Source organism: Erigeron canadensis, chromosome 6, assembly GCF_010389155.1.
Source record: "Erigeron canadensis isolate Cc75 chromosome 6, C_canadensis_v1, whole genome shotgun sequence".
NCBI lineage: Eukaryota > Viridiplantae > Streptophyta > Magnoliopsida > Asterales > Asteraceae > Erigeron > Erigeron canadensis.
The window spans coordinates 34,472,693-34,494,898 of record NC_057766.1 but is presented as its reverse complement, the minus strand read 5'-3'; the positions used below and the strand labels follow the sequence as shown (position 1 = coordinate 34,494,898).

At 30.9% G+C, this 22,206-nt stretch overlaps 2 protein-coding genes across 4 annotated transcripts; one reads left to right on the top strand and one right to left on the bottom strand.

Annotated features, from left to right (window-relative positions):
* Nucleotides 1-3,600: 3,600 nt before the first annotated feature.
* Nucleotides 3,601-6,911, top strand: LOC122603374 (3-oxoacyl-[acyl-carrier-protein] reductase FabG). Of its 2 annotated transcripts, none has more exons than XM_043776054.1 (4): nucleotides 3,601-3,740; nucleotides 3,844-4,040; nucleotides 5,032-5,282; nucleotides 6,094-6,911. In XM_043776054.1, the coding sequence occupies exons 1-4, from the start codon at nucleotides 3,655-3,657 to the stop codon at nucleotides 6,370-6,372; spliced, it is 813 nt and encodes a 270-aa protein (XP_043631989.1). In that variant the 5' UTR covers nucleotides 3,601-3,654; the 3' UTR covers nucleotides 6,373-6,911. The 2 variants fall into 2 exon arrangements, with proteins under 2 accessions (XP_043631989.1, XP_043631990.1); XM_043776055.1 differs by having other exon boundaries at nucleotides 3,603-3,740; nucleotides 5,053-5,282.
* Nucleotides 6,912-8,941: 2,030 nt separating this feature from the next.
* Nucleotides 8,942-9,517, bottom strand: LOC122605113 (40S ribosomal protein S28-2). Of its 2 annotated transcripts, none has more exons than XM_043777993.1 (2): nucleotides 9,407-9,517; nucleotides 8,942-9,304 (listed from the first exon to the last, which is right to left on the bottom strand). In XM_043777993.1, the coding sequence occupies exon 2, from the start codon at nucleotides 9,289-9,291 to the stop codon at nucleotides 9,094-9,096; it is 198 nt and encodes a 65-aa protein (XP_043633928.1). In that variant the 5' UTR covers nucleotides 9,292-9,304; nucleotides 9,407-9,517; the 3' UTR covers nucleotides 8,942-9,093. The 2 variants fall into 2 exon arrangements, with proteins under 2 accessions (XP_043633928.1, XP_043633929.1); XM_043777994.1 differs by having other exon boundaries at nucleotides 8,942-9,295; nucleotides 9,407-9,502.
* Between the last annotated feature and the right edge of the window lie 12,689 nt (nucleotides 9,518-22,206).

The window sequence follows — 22,206 nt, the reverse complement described above, 5'->3', positions numbered from 1 at the left end:
AACTTTGAAATTATGTTACAATTTCGAGTTCTATGTATCATGCCTAAAGTGTATATATATTTGTTTTGGACGCTTCATGTTTGTGTGAATAACCTCAAGATTGAGTGGCTAAATGTAGTAATATTTGTTAGACCGCTATATTTAATTTATTTGAACATATAACATGTGATGGTGTACCACCGTCACCCAGAATAAAGCCTCGCCCTAGGTAGGCTTAAAGGTCACCCAGGATATCACATAGCCTGGGGAAAAGAAGATAAACACGAAAAGATACGATCATATTACTTCCTTAAATAAAAGAGATCGTTACTAAAGATAAAAGATGCATGAGAGACTTATTCTCCACGAAAAAGCAGCTATAAAAGGGGAAAAACCCTAATCATTATCATTATGCCTACTACGGGAAAAACCCTAAAACACATACACGATCCACGGACAAAACCCTAAAAGATCTAAACATAACTAATCCATTCTACAAACAAGTGTTTCTTAATGCCTAAAGAAAAATGTATTGTTCTTAAGTGAGTATTTTATAATTTTAGATTACAAGTATGTTCTAGGTAGTGTTACATTGTCATTTTCTTAAGGATTTTGTTAAACGCTTTAACATAAAATTCATATGTAGGCTTTTGATATAAAAAATACAAATTTTTTATACGCAACATTTCCTTTTTCTTAATATTAAAAACTCATCTTTTAAATTTATGATAATGCCTATAATTATTTGTGTAAGTTAATGATAATCCATCAATAACAACTTCTGTAAAAAAATAATTTAACATGTATCTATTACAAGTCGTTAGATATGAAATCTATCTATAAGTCAAAAGAATCTATTTAAACAAAATTTAGGAAACAATGGCCGGCCTATATTATTTCCATCGTAGTACTAGGATGAGAATAATGTTATCCTGGGATGGGATAAGATATAATTACTTATTCCTTTTTTACATCTTTTTACGTTATCCTATTATTTCACTAGTCAATGCCACTCAAATCTATCAGGCTACACGGTTTGATAATTGGGCAAAAATGCAAAAGAATTATAATCAATCATTGTGATTGATTTAAGAAAAATTTATTTAACATAGTACAAATAATTTGAATATTACAAGTCAGAAATGCTTTTGTATTACTATTGCATCAATAAATTTCATCAAGAGCTAAGTATGTATGTGATGATATGTCAGTATTATTTCACGTTATAATCGCCAAAGTTTTATTCAAACATCTTAACACTTACGGTAAAGTCTTGTGCTTATGACACCAATTAAACTTGGCCTACTCCCATACATGCGTGAAGCTCAATACTCAGCCTCTCACATCACACATTGCCGCTGTGATGGCTTGTGCAAGCCGAGCTTGCGGCTCACCTCGCGCTGGTTTGACTAATGCCTTGAATATGTTTTTTCATTATGGAAAATCAAAATTGTACAATTTCCATTTTTGGTCTAAGCCAATAGTACTAAACCTGATCGGTGGGTAAAGCCTAGCCCAGGCCCATGACATTTCATTTCTAAAGCCTATTATTTTGGCCTTGATTATTAATATGGATTTTGGCCGAACATTAATTTTCGTGAATAGCTAAGATTAATAATTATAGTAATAATAATCACAAATTCGCAAGAGCTGAACTCTGCACTCTGCAATCTGCACATTCTTGAAAAATAAAAATAAAATGGATATTCATTGGGAATAATAAAAGAAGCAAGACCGAAGTAAGAAACTAAGAATTATATATCTTGCCCAAGTGTTACAAACTTACAGCCATAGAATATGATGACGGGATGTCAACAAGTTTTTACCACTTATATATTCATGGTTTATAAATGATTACTCGACAATATCCGCTCGTAGCTTATCCGTGTCTTCTATTCAATAATATAAATACGAGTAGAGTGAAAACCGATCTAAACCGACTCATACTCAGATCCTAATAAATAGTTACAAATTTATCTTTGGTTATCATGTAAAACCACAAATTAAAAGATTGTAAACATACAATTTACAATCACTTATTATATACCTAGTATATTTGAAATATATAAAAAGAATAATTACCACATATGAGAAAACTAATTTTTATTCCCTCTAATAAGAAATCGGATTAGAACGCACTACTATTGGCATTAGCATTTTAATTTTTGAGGATACTTGTCCATATCTAGATACTTTTATAAACATGCTTACCAATTAGCATATTTTTTGCTGTGAATAAACTGGAGTACTCAGACTTTAATTTAGCACACTCTATGAAAGTCTGTGCAAAGCTACAAAACCCAAACCTAAGATAACATATATGATATGTCGTGCAACAAAACCAAACCTACGATAACATATGATACGTCGTGCAACAAAACCAAACCTACAATATTATAACGTCTGGCTGCGCACCGCTACAAATTCAGACCTAAGATATTAAAAGGCTGTGCACCTAATCTCGTACCTATATATATCAACGGTTTGGTATAGCAGTGCTATTGAACCGCTTGGTCTCAAACCATATCGATAATGGAAGTCAAATGAACTTTCGACAAATGATTTTAATTAGGTTTGCTATTTATTTAATTAAAATGATATCATGGTAACCAAAGTGGAGTTGACTATGAATAGTTTCATATTGGAATTATGCAATATACATCTACCAATATTTAGAAGACATCATTCAACTTAACTTGTACATTATATATGTAACAAACAAAGAGGCTTCGGTTTTAGACCCAAAAAACCAAAAAACAAAATGGTGAATGTTAATTAATTGTCGTAAGAGAGGTTAATATGATTCTTTAAGGGTTGGAGGATTTATGTTGTAATTTATTTCATTAAGGGTATTATAGGTAAATAGGTGAATATGTTTATATTAGTGAATAAAAAAGAGGGTAATATATACTACCCTCTTCCTTTTAAGTAATTTAGATTTTGAAATAAACATATATTCATTAAGGGTATTATATGTAAATAGGTGAATATGTTTAAATTAGTTAATAAAAAAGAGGGTCTATCCTTTTAAGTAATTAAGATTTTGAAATGACCATATATCATTTCAAAATCTAAATTACTTAAAGGGGGAAGGGTAATTTGTTTTATAAAGTAGTATAGATTTAAAGAGTAGAGATGTGACATTTAGAAAGATTAATATGAGAGATATGATTTTGTCGTCTAATAGATAACGGTTTTTTTTTTTTTAAGTTAGTTTCGATTCAGACGTGATGGATACAATTTTAATCAACAATTTGCTGAACCTCCAACTTTTTTCTTATCAAAAATATCTTGAGATGAGAAACCCAAACCCAAGATTCAAACTCGAAGACTGCGGAAAAACTCACCTCCGGGGCTCACATTAACATAATTCTATAATATTATTCTATTTTTTAATTTGATCAATTAATTTTGATAATTATCACGATCTAAGTATAATGTTATGAATTATTAGTACAATATTTTAAGAATATATATTATTTCCGTTAATACAGATCGATATCATCATTAACTCAAATTGGTAATTTACCAATTTATACTCAAATAAATAAATGGAAAGTCAAAGAAAGGTGGCCGCTAATATTTCACTTGACCCCCCACCCCACCCCACCCAAATTTGCCTTATAAATTTCCTCAAAATTAAATATATTCAAGTAACTCAAATTTATCATTTCGATGGCAGTAAAGAAGGTTTTACTAACTGTAAATGGCGATGAAGTTTCTAAAAACATCGGTTATCATTTAGCTAAACGAGGTTGCAGGTACAGTGATGAATTTTATTTCATTTGTTCTAATTAATACTATTTGATTTGTTTTAATATGTATATGTATAATGTATTTGTATTGGTATGTATGTATATATAGGTTGGTGTTGGGTGGAGATGAAAAAGTTGTTAAGAGTGTGGCTGATTGGATAAAAAATGAATTAAAAGATGTAAAGATTGAAATAGTTGGATTAGATATGGAAGAAGAGAGAGAAGTTGTTTTCGATGAAGCTGTTGAGAAATCATGGAATCTTTTGGGCCAAGTTGATGCTTTTGTTAATTGTTACGCTTATGAAGGTAAATATTACTGTATTATTTAAAGGTGTGGTCAGACTGCAAACGGTTAATAAAGTAGGATAGCGTGTGAAGGATTAGAATGATGTTACTAGAATTTTACCCTTTGGCGGGTAAATCCAAGTGTAAAAACTAGTTACTCGTATCGTACTTTAAGGAACCGTTTGCACTTGAACTGTTACCCATTTCGTGGTGATCTATCTGATATTGATTTGAGCATATTGTGATATATATAGTAGCATATTGATTGATATATGGGGTGATGTTATATTATATGTTGATTAGTAGATTTGCAAATATTTTAAACTAAAAGAAAAGATAAAGAAAAAGGTGTTGGGCTAGTGAACAGGTTATTAAGATCTTTTGATTTTACGATATAGATCAATGGAAAACATGTAGATGCTTATCTTTGGAAGTTTGGAACCATAGAAACTCTATAGGATGTTGATTCAGATAGTAGTATCTTAGGATATCGTTTTGATCCGAAATAGTGAATTAAACACAACGAGTGAGCCAACTTTTGTTTAGAAAAACACTAGTAAGCTAACCGGTTAATGATATGTGAGAGTAAATCTTATCGGTTCTTCTACTTCAATGTTTGATTACCTAAAATCCAAATCATCCACTTAATGTTTAGCAAACTAAATCCTTATTTTTTGGTATTTAGTTATGTTGTAACGTACACACCATAATTGTTTCATTGCACGCTTAGTATTGTATAAGAATTATAAAACACATAAATGGATTAGAACACCTAGGTAGGATCTTCCTATCATTCCAACAAAAGTGATCTGGATCTTGATCTTAATAATTGATATTTCAACCTTTTACCTAACTATCAAAATTTAATTATTTAGTTCTTAATTACTAAAATGATTATCAAATCTGAATTAGTTTTCTGAATACTGTAGATTCTCTGAATTTCTTGTACACAAAATGCACCTTTTGAAAAGAATTCGCTAGTATACGTAGATGATTAATGAGAAGTGTAAAGTGTCTTGTTTTCGTACAACAGGAAAGATGCAAGATATGCTGCAAATGTCTGAAGTTGAGTTCAAAAAGACAGTTAGAATAAACTTTATGGCTGCTTGGTATTTGATGAAAGCAGTTGCAAAAAGAATGAGAGATAACAAAACAGGAGGATCCATTGTATTTATGACCTCAATACTTGGTGCCGAGAGAGGAATATATCCAGGAGCAGCTGCATATGGTGCTTGTCTCGGTGGTATTCATCAATTAGTCCGGGTTAGCAACTTGGACCTCTGTTTTTCTAATCAATTTGCAAAAGTTTGACCATATGTGATGATAGTTAACTTTTTATTGATGTTATTCTAAAGAACTAAGGTTCAACTTATTTCGAAAAATCAGCATCACTTGATCTGGTTGTACGACAGGGGTCAATATGAAATGAGACCCAAAAAGGGAGACTTCTGGAAAATAGGTTACTATTCTTTGAGGAAGTCAGGGTCAATGACATTATCAGCTCCTGAATGTGGGAGTCTCATAAAGACTTTGTTGCCTGTATGCATGTGCAGAAACATAGCATGGTTTTTGTGATTGTCATATGGATAGTAGTTACTTTAGTTGTGATGACCATAATATATGGTAGTGGCAAAATGGGTGAGTAGACTAAGCGATCTAAACTTTTAATCAAAACAGCTCAGCCGGCCTGCAAACAGTTCTTTTAACTTTTAATCCTTTTTTGTTAAATCGATATACGAAGCTTCATACATTTGAATACATTATATATGACTTTTGACTTGTTTGACCCATGTAACCTATCACATTTTAGTTAAATACTTAAACCTTTAAATTTGGCCATTTCACCCCTTGAGAGATATTAAGTCACCCAAATCAACCCATACATAGGTAAATGGGCCGGAATTGCCACTTCTAGTGAACAATATATGTTATGAGTTTCTGTTATTTATGTTGTGATCATATATGGTTTTCCCTTGCTTATATTTGTTTCAACTATCTACTATTCTATTTAAAATCTCGATTTCTTTGTTATTTATGAATTTGTACTGATAGCATAAGTGACTTCCTTGATTAGACATCAGCTCTGGACATCGGCAAACACCAGATCAGGGTTAATGCAATTGCCCGTGGGCTGCATATAGATGATGAATTTCCAGTTTCAGTGGGCAAGGAAAGGGCACAAAACATGGTCAAGGATGCCGCCCCACTGAACAGATGGCTAGATCCAAAAAATGACCTGGCTTCAACCGTGCTTTATTTGGTAAGTGATGACTCTCGATACATGACTGGAACCACAATCTTTGTGGATGGTGCCCAGTCTGTGGTAAGGCCCCGCATGCGTTCTTTCATGTGAAAGTCCAAAATGTGCCACATATGTGTTGGTGCACTTTCATGTGTTTTTGCATTTAGATAATAATTATTGGTATAAGTTTGAACAAACTTATAAGTTTGATCACTCAAACTTATAAGTTTAAACGAACTTATACTCGAACTTATAAGTTTGAATAGGCACCTTAAGATTAAGGTTAATCATCAGTTTTCGTTTTGTATTAGTAGAGCTCGAGTATTAGTATTTCGACATCTACTAAATTAATACAAGGCTCCCGCCATTAATATCTTGTATTCGTGTTCTTATTTATTGTTGATTTTGATGTTTGAGGATTCCACACTTAAACATCATTGTAAACCTCGAAGATCCGTGTGGTTAGGGGATTACAATATGTTTGGTGTTGTAAGTTATGGTAGAATTGGTGTAATAATTGTGGTTGGGTTTTGGATTTCATTAGACCTGATGACTGAATATATTTTTGTAAACGACTAAACGTTGATTTCTTGGATGACATGAAATGAGATTGCGTTGAGTGCTGCTGCCCTAGCTGCAGTTTTATGTCATCAATTGTGTAAAATGAATATATGAACTAGGAAGGAATTAGGCGGGTTATAATTTGGTCACGAGCTCTAAATATAGCCTACTTGGGTTGATTTTATGGTTGATCCTATACTAGTTCTTAACTTTGTTCCTTTTAGTGTTAAAGTACATCCCAAATATTCGTAATGCAGTTATTCAGGTATTAGAACATTTATTTTTAGTTATAGAAGTCAAGCTTTGCAACTTTTAATAATTACAAACATATATACAAGTTGAACACATTTATAACTTTTCAAAGTGTAACTTGTTAATATTTCCTGTTTAGTTGCCATTGAACTCTATAGATGATCTAACAGCAATTACTAAAATAGTAATCCATTTAATTTAAATTCGTATCATTATAAAAATACGTCTGCACTTCCACCCATTTAACTGAATTACGACTTTACAGTATAAGAAATCAACTATTTGACTAAAAAATTGGCATCTTTTTGATAGAAAGAGATTTAACTATTTAAGTTACAAAATGTTAATTTCTTATTCTCTACTATATACATATCCCTCAGCGTTTTGTTAGCTGGAAACCATGCAAAATCGAACAATATGTAGAAAAGCTAAGTTGGAAAGACACCAACATAGGTTCATGATAGATGGAGGAATATTCTCAATAACATGTTTAAGAATATGAACAAGACCATAGACATATATATGAACTAATTTGTTAACCATTGCAGTAAAACCCAAAGCGATGCAATTTTTAAGTAAACCTCAAGAATAATTCTCTTATCTAAAGAAATATGAGAAATAAATAAACAGATAAGGCAATCATGAGCAGGAGTCATAAATCAGGTTCATTTAAGCAAACGGCTTCTATGATGCTCTAGTCAGGTCCAAAGCTTAAGATGGGTCAACACGGACAGAGAACTTACTCTTCATAACTTTTAAACAAGCCCGAATGGTCAGATACTAGCTCCCAGGAAAAAAATCTCCAGAGCGAAACACAGTAACGAGGCAGTGCAATTAACTTAAAACTTGGGGAGAATCGGTAAACTGAAATCCTATTTCGGCTATTGACAATCAATTAAAGATAATCATCATAACAATTATTACTAAATAACAATACTAAATTCTGCAATTTCTATAGTTTCTAAGGTCTTGTAGAGTAAAAAAGTAATTGTCCAACCCATCCCACTGGGACAACTATCTTGTCACCTCTATAAAACAAACTAAACATATCACCAACAGACAAAATTACAGAGGCATCATTCCCTACTAACCCACAAGCAGAATTCAAGACATCACAGAATCACAACTTGCATGATCACATGATTCAGACTATACCAACTAAACTTGATATGACTAGCATACTGCACACATATTCAAACAAAACAAAAGCAAAACATTTCTGGAGATCACCCAAATTGCAATAAATCATTATGAAATCTAGACAAAGTCAATACCCTTTCCAAGTATCTGACACAAAAAGGTTATTTATGAACGAAAAAATTCCATGTTTAGAGCAAATAAGAGGCACCAGATTGTTATTTGCCTCTTCTCTGTACTTGTCTTCTAAATGAGACTTATGTAAATCTAAATCACTAGAATTTCCAGAGCATCGTCTATTGTCTTGTCAAACTATAACTTTCAAGTTAGAAAAAGAAATACCTAGAATACTGAGATTGCCTAGATGAACTATAGCTTAATTATAAAATCCTGACTTAACCTCGATTTTTGTAAAAATTGCTGTGTTTTGAAGATAAAAGGGTAAACGTTTTTCGCCGTTCATGTTATTCGTGACCTAATTGGGATACTCCGGTGACGGTTTCCTAACCTTTTCATATGCCAACCCTAGGTTCAAACCTAAGACCTCATTGGGGCGCCTAACCACGTTGATCGTGGCTGATGAGTTACTAAGATACTCTATACTAGTAATCCAAACACTCCTAAAATGCTTTTCAGCTCTATCTAAATTCAAGAAAAGCCAACAACCTAACAATTAATAGAACCAAACAGCAAATTATCAAAATAAATCAAAAAAAAAACAGCTAAAACCTTTCCATGAGAAACACAAATTACTCCATTCATAAAATCTCAAACATCAAAATCAAACATAATTCATTCCCATTCCCATGTTCAAAATCCAAATAAATTAGAAAAACATTAAAAGTTAAACATAAGGTTTTCAAAACCCCATTGGTAATAAAATCAACGCAACCTCCTGGCCTCTCTTTCTGACTCAAGCAAGGTAAGCACATCACCTTCTCTAACTGGTCCTTTCACATTTCTCATAATGAACCGGTTCTGATCATCAAGAAACTTGACTCGCACCTGGGTCACCTGACCCCTTGACCCAGTTCTTCCCATTACTTTCACCACAACTGCGTGCTTGATCTGAGATTCCATCTTTCTGTTTCACCTGCAGTAATTATTAGTAATATAATATACTCCGTATATGTTACATGAGCTAAAATAGGTTGGAATTGTTAGGTATTGAGAAAATGAAAAGAGATTGAATTACCTGATAATGATGATGTAGAGCTACAAAAGTTGAGGTGCGGCTGCTCTGGGTGAAGATTTTAAAAGAAAGAACCCTACCTGGATAGTTGTAGGGTTTTATATGGCGGAATTTATTTATATTGATTATTAATTTATTACACTAAGTTGGGCTTATTATTATGTAAATGAATATAAGGCCCGGTTCTACCCATTGACAAGTCAGATGGTCAGAGTTTTACCCAAAGTCTTGCGATCGATCCTTATAGAAGACAAATTTTGCGATTTTTCTTCCGAATACTTGTAACGGCTCATGGTCAACATCTCATTGTCTAGGGTACATGCAAGGCTTCACCATTATAAGGTGAGATTTCCCTAATATCGCATACCGACTGAATGTTCGAAAAAAGAAAATTTTTAAAAATAGAAGGCCCGGTTCTAAGTTTTGGAGTGTTGATTTATATTTTCTTTAAACTTATGAATTTTTTTTTTTTTAACTTTCGTGTCACGGGACGGCTAGTCGTTACATCCATACGGGCAGACAGTCACTAGCGACCGATCCACAAAATCAGGGACCACAAGGGTGGAAAAAGCCACCAATTTAACCATTACAGAAGGCACGACGTTAAATTGAAGGTAAAACCCCGCCTACTCAGACTCGAACCATGGTCTCCCAGGATCCAAACATCATTGCAGAACTTCGGAATGACACGGGGTTTTTTAACCCATTGGCTAACTTATGAATTACTTTTGGATACGCGCGTATGTATATGTTTTAAAAAGTTATTAATTGATCACATACTATATGGTGAGATGACAATGATAATGACATTTAAAAGATGGAGCTGGTAGTTGCTATGGATATGATGTTTGATTTTACCACAATGTTTTTTCTAATGGAGTTAATGTGAAATAGAAAATGTGTCGACAACAATCAAAATGAAATATTGTTTAAGCGTGTCATGTTATATTATGGAATGTGCATCAATACTCTTCTTTCTAAGTGCTACTTTTGCACTTAAATAAATGGATAATATATTTGTTAGCTTACTTGTTACTAGCATAATAATTGTGTATAACTCTATTCATGTATTTGTTTATGTTTGGAACAATTTGGTGGTTGAGATGTGGTTGGCACGATATCGTTATTTTGTTGCTTTATTTTCACTTTTATTATTTAGTATTTTCCTTCATTTTAAAATGATGAGATTGTAAGAGGTTGTTTTTTTTTTAGTCATTAAGTACTGAATCTATTAAGAGACTGAATATATAAAAAAAAGCCTGAATGTATTAAGTAAAAAAAAAGTAATTAATAGTTATTTTTCTTTATTAAATTAAAAAAAAACATGAAATTTGACTGAATGAATTAAGTTCTTAATTATTAATTCTATTAACTATAAGAAGAACTATTTTTTTTTTTTTGATACTTGAAAAACTCATTTTCATATAACTGAAATAACCATTACTCTTTCTTAATCCCACATCAATAATTAAATCATACGAGGAATATACAAGTTTATTATTGTAATTGAAAATGTCTTACGGTTTAAGTTTCAACAAATGTTAAACGGCTTAATGTAATATGCGACAAAGTACTTGCGCATTGCGGCAATGAGATGGTGGGGTGATAGGTCATAGAGTATGATAGATGATAGGAGGTGATAGGTTATAGAGTGTGGTAGCCAAATGCCTTAGCCGTCTGGAGTCCGCCCTCGAATTTAAAAATTTGTCGAAAGTATATCGAATGACATTTCTAATGAAAGAGCATGAAATTTTAAGAACACCCATATAACTTTTATAATTTATCGATGTATAGTTTTTGAAATAAAAGATTTTGAATGAATTAAATGAATATAATGATTTTGAATGAATTAGTGGTTAAGATTTGAGGTGAGAGAAAAAAAAATGAGTGGTTAAGATTTCTTTTAAGGATATTATATGAGGGTTGAATGTTGAAAAGTTGAAAGTTCAAAAGTAAATTTATTTTATAATATAGTATAGATTAATAGAATATCTACTTAATGCTGTGATACCTTTAAATAAAAAGTGTTGTTTATGCGTGGAGGTAGCCAATCTATATAATTATTAAAACAGTAGTTAACCGAGCAAATCTAAGCACTCTTCTAAACTAAAGCTAAGCTATGTTAAAATATTGACACATAGGATTTTTCCTATGTGGCATCTTCATACTTTTTCATAATATTTTATCTTATATTTATATTAAACAAATAAATATAAATAAAAATAAAATATAGAAAATATATATATAAAAAAGTGAAAATAAACTTTTAAGCAAACTTATTAATTAAGTATTCTTTAACCAAATTTGGAATCGTTATATTTTCATTGGAAATATATTTTACGTATTTTAGTTTATTATTTATGACTTTTTGATATTCACCAAAATTTGGTTTCAACTTTAATGTGATTATATCTAATCCATACATTAAACATTTAGATTCATTAAGATATATTTTTCACTAACAAGTTTGGCTATTTATTAAAAAAAATAAAAGTCTACAATAATGGTCGATATTTAGATAACTTTTTATTGTTCTTTTTACAATTTCAAACCTTATTTCGAATGATATTTTTCTTTTTCAAAGTTTCATCTCTTTTTATATGATTGGGGTAAAATCTCAAGAGTCAAAAAGCAAGTTTTTGTGCCGAGTCAAAAAACGAGTTGACAAGTAGCAAATATTTTTTTCCATTCTAATTTAATTTTGTATTATTGTTTATTTGCAAAATTTCTTTGTGTCTAGACTTTACAATTATTCAATCATGCAGGTATCGATATTTCTGATGATGGTATAAAATGTGAAGGATAATGTATATCCTTTATACTGATATACATGGAACTCGGGAAGATATTTGACATTGTTATGATTAAAAATAACTAAAAAAGTTATAATCATACTTGGATGTAAGCGAATTTGTCTATATTTTCATTAAAAAGACATTTTTTTAGTTATTTACTTAGTTTGATTTTTGGGATTAATGAGTTTTATATTTTATGTATTTTATTTCAATAATTTAATATTTTATGAAAAAAGTTTTAAAAGTGTCAGTTTTAAGATTATGCATGTATAGTAATTATTTATGTAAAAAGAATTATAAGTATGTGGATGTGTGTCTAAAAATATTATATCCAATTAAAAATATTTAAGTATTAAAAAATTAAACATTCATGTGTTCTGTTTCTTTAATGTTGCTAAAGAGAAAATAAACAAATTAACTTTTTTTGGTTTTTTTTTACTTCGACAAACAGAGGTGAATATAATGGCTTTGAGTTTTTTTTTTCCAATGCAGCTTACAATAAAAAACGAATGTTTATATTCGTTTATATACATTTACGTTGATTATGGATATGTTTACTTATATTTTAGTTTTATATTTTTGAGAAAAAAAAAAATATACATAATAAAAGGGTTTGAAATTGTAAATTGATGATGGAAAATAAAAAAAGTGTAAATTAATTTAGGGTTATGATTTGTCAATTGAGGTTAGGTCAATTGCCTTTTAGTATGTATTAAGATAAGATTAAAATTAAGATTAAGATGGGTAAAAAGTGTAAATTTTTTATGGAAAACCAAAAAGTGTAAATTAAATTTAAAGGAGGATTTTTTTTGTATAATTATAAAAAGTATAAGTATTAATATCGTCATTTAGTAAAGATGAAATAATTAAATTTGATCTAATGGTTCTAAATCAAAGATGGAATCCATCCAAGGGTTCTTGTTTGTTTAGAGATGAATTTAGGACCTTGTTATATATATATTGGTAGATAGTTGATATTAGAATAGCTTACGTATTGTATGTAAACCATTCCATTTTCGTACACCATTAGTCAAATTCAAATAATAAAATTGGAATTTTAGAAATTATTTAGACAGTTGATACTCGGTTAACATGTATAGTTATTAAGGGGTTAATTATTGTAAAACAAATATTAAACTAAAATAAATAATACAAGATCTTGATCCCTGGATCATGATAAATTTGATGCACGGAGATTCACATATATAATGATGCACAATGATTTTCATGATGCATGGTGATTTTTAGTGAAAGAAAATTTGTTGTTTTATTTGTTTGAATTCAATACTTGTTTTATTTTACGTAGAACCTATTAAACTCTTTACGTTTTCCTACTAATACCCGTTTGACTATAAGCCGTCATGGAAACAGTTTTTTTTTAATTATGTGTAAAGTTAAAACTGTTTTATTGCACAAATATACAACTACGTAAAACATAGATTATTATGAATGACTAATTATTGTTATAGATATATCATTCCTCATTGAGTAATGTTGTTGTTGTACATTGATTTCCCAAGGTTACTTTTCATCAACACATAATGAAGTATAACCAACATTAATATAACTGCAAGTAAACGAGTGATAATAAGAGATTTTATCTTTCTTTTAACCATTAAGCATATATAACTGTTATTTTACAATCAATTATCTTATTATCTTTTTTCATATAAAGAATTCTCGTATTAATACACATGTTAATTTACCAAAATATGTTTTAATTCAAGTGTCTGGTAAGGTATTCAATGACTTCATTAATAAAATACTCATGTGTATCTCTTTATCTCAATATCTTCCTATACTATTAAAGGAAATATACCATGACATAAAAAATTTTAAGTTGTCAATTTAAGCTAATAATGTTTTTCTTATGTCATGTTGATGTAGTCACCCATTATATATATATATTGGGGTATTATTTGTGAGTATCAATCCTTCTAATTCATTAGCCTAAAAATCTTCCTAATTAATAAGATTGTGACATGTGGAAAATCATGAGGTGAGATTTGGAAAGAGAATTAGTAGATTTCATGTGTTAGCAAGTGCATATATTAGGAGGATTTTTAGGAAGATTGGTTAAGAGAATTTATCATTTTCCTATATATATATATGGTGGGTTAGATTAGGGACTCTTTATTTTAGGGACTATTAGGGACTCGATCTAGACCGTCCATTTTCATCAGATCTAATCACCACTGATCATCTCCGGCCATATTCATCTTCGGCGACATCTCCGGCGAGACTTACACATGTGTAAGTACAACTTAACATGTGTAAGTTGAATAAAAATTATGATTCGGAGCGGGCTTCGCCCTTAAGGATATTCATAAACCAAAGCTGGGGGGGGGGGGTGATAGGTCATTAAGGGTGACAGGTCATAGTGTGATAGGTCATAGAGGATGATAGGTCATAGGGGGTGACCGGTGATGGATGATCTACCTAAAAAAAAGTTGTACTTAAGACATTTGTAAGTTACTTACACATGTGTAAGTCTCGCCGGAGATGGTCGTCGTCGCCGGAAGATCATGGTGGTGGTGGCCAGAGAAGGAGGTAGAAAGAGTCCCTAACATAGTCCCTAAAATAAGGAGTCCCTAATTTAACTTTTCTATATATATATATATATATATATATTTGTTTTAAGGAAAATAAAAACTCAAAGGAGAAAAAATAAAACCTATCAGAATTTTAAAGTTTATCGACGACGTAAAATGATTGCCTGCCTAGACAATCTAAACATATCTATTTATAAAGATAATAGTACATTTTATTCAAATTTTAATTATTTCATCTTATTAAATATTTGATATATGCCCGCGCGATGCGGCGACGATGATGTTAACGACAATGGTTTAGTGACGGTGGTGCCAGAGCTAGCGCGAGAGGGCGGAGGCTTAAGGAGGAGGTATATTGTAAGGTTAGGATTTAAGATATGTTTTAGGGATAGATACACATATAGTTAGGATTAGAAAAAAAGAAAAATGTGAAGAGTGTTGAAAAAAGTAATTAGGATGTTTAATTTTTTAATCCACTTTGTTTTATAAAGAATTATAGATATTAGAAGGAAATGTTATTTTAGTACTCTTATGGAAGGGATGAGGTTAACCGATTCATATGACAGGTGGGCGTGGTTAGAGGAGAAAGATGAAGTGTTCTCGGTGAAAAGTGTTAAGAAGTTCATCTCAAGCGGCAAGGATTACAGTCAAAGATACATTTTTAAGTGGACAAAAGGAGTTCCAAAAAAGTGTAACGTGTTCATGTGGCGAGTGGCTCTTGATCGGGTACCTACCTATAAAGCTCTTCAACTACGTAATTGTAATTTTGGTTCTCTTTTATGTGGCTTATGTGATTGTTGGGATGAGACAATCGAGCATATACTCTGTTCTTGTCAAGTGGCTGTAACAATTTGGGGGAGGATTGGATGTTGGTGCAAAACCAACTCCTTCATGGTTTCATCAGTCAAAAGATTTAATTGAGGTGCACACGAAAGTTATTGGTCTAGGTAAGAAAGAGAGAAAAGTATTTAAAGTAATTACAAAGGCCTTAAGCTTTTTATGATACAAATATCGGGTTAGGAAAGGTAATTTTAGTTGAGAGAATTGGAACAATTTTAATGTAATGTAACTCCTGTACCATGATTGCTACTTCGTAATTGCGGAGTAGTTGATATATATATACAACATATATTTGTAAAAAAAAAAAAGAGAAGGAAATGTTTCTAACAAATACGCGTATTTTACATGGAATTTACATCTAGTTTCCTCCTATAGAGAAATGATCAAGTCAGCTAGCAACTTATCAAGAAATGATCAAGTAAGCTAGCTAGCAACTTATCAGTAATACTACTAATTTATCGAAAAAAATAATGATAACAATAAATAAATAATAAAAATAACAGGCTTACATTACCACAGAAAACTGTTGGGCCTAGAAACAAAAAGGGAAAAGGCGAAATGTCATTTATTTATAGGTTAGGGAGTCCCATGTTGTCGATGGTCAAGGGTCAAATACGTAAAGTACATGAAAGATAGAAAAGATATTTTGCAACCAAATTCCATACCCCAAATAAATATCCCATGTTACCCATACACACCTTTAAGACGCATTCATTTTTCCCTTCCACCCCCAAATCCCTTAACCAACAAAATTAAAGAAATCGATATGAACTGGAATTATAGCCGACACGTGGCATCCCAAAGTAGTTCACAAACTAGGTTTTCTAACCCGTACGTACTACACTCGCTACTACTATACCCGGTTATAAATATATATATAATAATAAAGACAAAAGAAAAAGAAAAAGGGAAAGGAAAAAACAAAAAAAATGGTGAGAGGAAAGGTGGAAATGAAACGCATCGAAGGAAAGGTTCGCCGTCAGGTATCGTTCTCGAAACGGCGGAGCGGAATGATGAAGAAAGCTCATGAGCTGGCTGTGTTGTGCGAGGTGGATGTCGCCGTTTTTGTCTTCTCACCCAGAGGCAAACTCTATGAGTTCTCTACTGATGAAAGGTACACGCGCCTCTGTTATCGACGGATTTCCATACGTAATTGCTTAATCATGATGCCGTTATTATTTGCGCAAGAGCTACAGCCTGATCGAATTTTATTATTATTACATATATATATATAATACTCGTATATAATTACCGTTCCATTATTTTCCGGTAGTCGTCTGAGATCTTGTAGATATTATATATGTTAGTTTCTTACTAATTGTTAAATGTCGTTATTGGACTCGATCCTGTAAATTCTCGAATTTTTATTCTAACATAGTAACAAAAAAACCTAATAAACGTATCAAATCCTGCCTGTCTTTCATGAAGTATGTATCGAGGTAATTAAGATGTAGACAGCCTTATTGTTTTTAGGTAAAGAGGCTGTTTCCAAATAAACTTGGTGTTAGTAGAGTAAGAATCTAAACATATACCTTTGTCTTCAAAGATATATAGACGATCGAGTTTTTCAAGTAGTCTACCTTATAGATTCAAGTGTGTGTCAGCCTTTATACGTACGTAGATGACTTATGACTAGATATTGGTGGAGTAGTGGACATCCAAGTATTAAGTAGATAATATACTTGCAAGTGTATGTTTTTTACATTTATGTACCGTGTCTTGTATTTCAAAAGTTCAAATTTATTCATGTGATGTATTATAAAATGTGTTGCATGTTTGATTTAACTTTCTATTGTTTTTTTTGGCATCGTATGCAATTGTCAACCTCTTAACTAATAACATAATGTTGGTTAAGCAAACGTAGCTACATGCCTACAAATATGGTTTTCACATCTTATAAAAACTACTGTAATTAATTGCATAATTAGTCGATCGGTTACGTTGGCTGAACAAACAAATGAACACAAACATACGTAAGTATTCACGAACATATGATACTTAATATAACCCTTAAAATGAGAACAACGTGACAACATTTTGATGCATTAACATAGTGTATAACTAATTATATATATTTAAATGTTTAATAACATATTGATCCATTAAAATCGGAAAAATCATGTTTTTTTGTTTTGTGCATCCATTTTGATGAATATGCATCCAAGATGAATGCACAATACAAAAACACGATTTTCTCGATTTTGACAAGTTAATGTGTTGTTAAACACTTAAATTATGATAATTAGTTATACATTATGTTAGTTTTATGTATTTTTAATGCATCAAAACGAGATTTTTTTGTGTTCTCTCTGTGTTCTCATTTTAAGGGTGTTTTCATTTGATTGACCTATATATATATATAAATTATATATATGGAAAAATTTGAATATGAAGCTATTACACATCCAACTTGGGTGAAAAACCATTCAAATATAATTTTTTAATATATAAAAAAACATAGGATCAAAACATTTATTAAATATATTAACAAATTAGTATGTGAGAAATTTTTCACCCAAGTCAAATGTGTAACAACTACTTTTCCTTTTATATATATATATGAAGAAAGTGCATATGGGGTTGTCCTACATTTAACTTGAGTGAAAACATCTCATGTTTAAATTTTTAATGTATTTTACACTAAAACGAAAATCGTTTGTTTACTTTGAAAAAAATATTAAAAATTATGATGTGAAAAGGTTATTCACTCAAGTTAGGTGTGAGACAACCCTATACTCACTTAAACTATATATATCTATATATATAAAAAGGATTTTTGACTATTGGATCATGATAAAACTGAGACACAAAGATTCATATAGTGTAAAAGTATATATACTAATGCAGAAATGTTTTCAGGATACACAACAATGTTTAGTTAGAAAAAAAGGGATTGGTTTATTTATCTATCGCTCTACATATATATAAAATGTTGTTTATTTATTTATGTTATTCATTATTTATTATTTCTTGATCATGATTGCTAACATAAACAAACAACATGTATACCGTTGTTAACAACTTAACAAACGTTCATGAATATAACGAGGGATAAGTATCTTGTAATGTAACAAACTTTGAACGAATGTCTATAGTAAGAAATAACTAAAGTTGTGTGTATTGTATGTAAACAACTCGAAAATAATGTTTATTGTATGTAAGAAAATGTATTCAACCAATTTAAATCAGACAAGTGGCACCTCTATATGGTTGACACGTATATTTTCTTATATACAATAAACTTTTTTTTAAAGTTGTTTACATACAATACACAAAACTTTAGTTATTTCCTACTATAGACATTCGTCCAAAGTTTGTTACATTTTAGGATACTTATCGCATATAATGAACAAACAATATATATATATATATAAAGAGCAAGCGATGTTCATGTTTGTTCAATTATTAAATAAACTATTATAATACAAACTTTTTACCGAACAATTTCACACATTGTTTGTCTAGAACCCTAGAGATTACTTATGGCGCTATGTTCTTGAGCTTTTTAGAATAGAAAAGAAAAAATGTGATAAAATTTCAAAATAAGTTGCGTTCTTAAGTTTTGTTTAAATGAACAAAAGAAAGGAAATAAAATCAAACGAAAGGATTGTTTAGTTATATTTTGCATAATTATTTCTTTCCAAAAATGAAATGAAATGATTGTTATTTTTAGCTTTTCTATGTTCATTTTTTATTAATTCCTTTTTAGAATAAACTTAAAACATAGTGAAGAAATCACATATATTTGTAATGACAAGATTTTTAAGTTCATAAGACATACATATAACCACTTGATAGTATCTAAGCTAAAATACTCGAAAAACAAATGGTTATATTCTATCAATAGAGTTATATAAGTGTTTTTTCAGGTAATTCATTTTATAAAACCATTTGATAGAATATGACATATAGTATTCTGAAATGATATCGAAGTTGGAATTATATTCAGTCAACAGGGTTATATAACATAAAACAAACAAATTCATAAGTAGTTAATTGGTTAAAAATTCGATTCCCGTAAAAGATGCATAATGGAAACGTGTGATCACATAAGTATATATCATATATAGAGCCTGATTTTCTATTTAGTCACCCAAGCATCAATTTCGTCCCTCTGATTACATGAAGTAATTTATCATGATGCATAAGTTGTTTAACGGCATATATGAATTTTTATCTTTTTGTGTGGAATGTCTCAGAACTCAGAAGCATCAATATATAATGCATGCGTACAAGGTACAACTAAAAATAGTTGTATGGATTGTCATGTCAACATTTTAATACGCACTATACAATCATACCAGGAAAACCGTTGTAGTTTATGTATGTAAGTTTTAGATCGAGTACGTTGCTTTAAAAAAATATAGATCTCAATTTTTTTTAATATTAAACATAACACCATTAACAAAATACGGAAGCAGAAGCGACGTTTAAAAAATCTCATTTGATTCATAACGGAATCAATAACACATAATAAATGTCTCAAAATGCGTTACTAACACGTATCGTCACAATAATCCAAATGAAATTCACAATAAAAAAGACAACCAACTTAGTAACGGTCGAATGGCTAAATAAAGGAGTCTACTTAAATAAAGGTAGCTATGAGTAACTAAAGCCGACATCTACAAGCTCCAAAAAATGCTACCCATCTCCAGGGACGGAGCCAAAACTTTTTTTGTGAGGGGGCAAATTTAAAAGTCTTTTATTATATTTATTAGAGTCATTTTTGAGGGGAAAAAAGTTTTTAAACAAAAATTAACTCTCACCGGAGAATTAGAAAAAAATGGACCTTAAAATAATTTCGTCTGTGTGCCATTTATGAGAACATCTATCTTTAATTTGAACATTGGTCTTTGCAATCTTAGAGCATGTGATAAACTTTGATACAATTACCCAAACAAATAAAACACTTTCTTCAACTTCTCTTTTTCAACTTTGTTAAAAATCAAAATAACTGAAGATTTTTACTTTACCAATAGAAGATTTTATCTCAAAACTAATGCTTACAACATAAGTAACATATTTTCAAAGAAGATGCTTATGACAACGATGGTGACATTTGTATGTATAATGTATTTTCTGTTTATTATTATTATTTAGGAACAAAACTACAAATATATCTCTAAAAAATTACATTATACCAAAATTGGAATGGAGGCCGTTGCCCACACTGCCCCATTGTAGAGCCGTCCCTGCCCATCTCATCAATGAGCTACCTAGTCGCTAATTAATGCCTAACTAGAGGGAACAACACATTTTCACAAAACAAGTGTCACCTATTAAATGTAAGTAATATAACATGTTAATTTAATAAAAGAAATTGCCAATTAAATCATTTTCTAAAGCAACTCAGGCATACATAAAGACATAAACACAATATCGATACAATCTACATAGTTAGGATTATCAAATCCTACAATGTGCTTAGCAATCCTCCAATAACATAAGCAACATAATTACACAAGCTACCCAATCCACTCAAAGGTTATGCCAAATTAAATTTGCACAAATAAATTGTGTGAGGTGGCTAACCTTATACCCAACCAGATGGGTAGAACTTTCGGTGGTCCATCATTGTTGTTATGGATAGACATAAGCAAATCCATGAGTAATCCGTTACTAGACTGGTGGTGCACTTCACCCGTAATTTCTCTACCAACGTTAATTGGGTCAAACACGAAACATGTACAATGCCCCTGAGTGATCAACACAACACAACTAGCCTTAATACGATAACTATGAGTTAAGTTTAACTCTTTCAAGGCTATGCTCGAGATTTATCAACACTAGTGGATTTCATCCACCCAACTCATCTACAGAATTAGGTTGCAACCATTCTACTCATCAAAACTTATTCAACAATAACGGAGTTTACTCATTACAATTCATCAGCATTAGGGCCTTTAACATGCATGTGACATGACTACTTAAATCATGTCTAGTGTACTATATCAACAAGACAACAAGTCCACACAAATCAATCATAATACAATTAAAATCTACATTAAGCATCAGCACAACAACTAAGCTCATAACTATTCCAATATACAACATAAACCCCATCACAGGCTAAATTAAGCATCAACATAGCAACTAAACTCATAACTACTCTAACATGCAACATAAACCCCTCTACAAGCTACATTAAGCATCAACATAGCAAATAAGCTCATAACTACTCAAACATATAACATCAACCCCATGATTAACCTCCGACCAGTATCCCATACCCCACATATGCATGAGATAGTTTAAACATCACAAAATGGGGTCAAATCTAAGTTTTGTTGTGTCCCTCATGTGCCAAAAGTAAGTTATCTTATCTTTCGAATCTTCTTAAACAATAAAAAAAATGCATTACTGTCCTTGGTATAATATGTTCCCGACAACCTAGAACGATTATATGATCAACATATAAGTAATAAACATCAAAGAACTCTTATTATTCGGTGATTATGATTATAATAGCTTCGAAACACTATGTGTTCACACAAACAACTTCTCAACAAAGTCAAGACGAAGTGAGCATTACACATCTCTCAAAAAACCACCTTTTTCACAAATCATTAGCCAAACAATTAATGAACTGTTATAACACAGTAAAGCTAACTCT

Bases quoted from the DNA above. Each gene is read 5' to 3' on its own strand.
- LOC122603374 (XM_043776054.1), top strand. From the start codon at position 3,655: ATGGCAGTAAAGAAGGTTTTACTAACTGTAAATGGCGATGAAGTTTCT. The intron at 4,041-5,031 runs GTAAATATTACT...AGAAGTGTAAAG, and splicing joins TAATTGTTACGCTTATGAAG to TGTCTTGTTTTCGTACAACA. The intron at 5,283-6,093 runs GTTAGCAACTTG...TTCCTTGATTAG, and splicing joins GTATTCATCAATTAGTCCGG to ACATCAGCTCTGGACATCGG.
- LOC122605113 (XM_043777993.1), bottom strand. From the start codon at position 9,291: ATGGAATCTCAGATCAAGCACGCAGTTGTGGTGAAAGTAATGGGAAGA.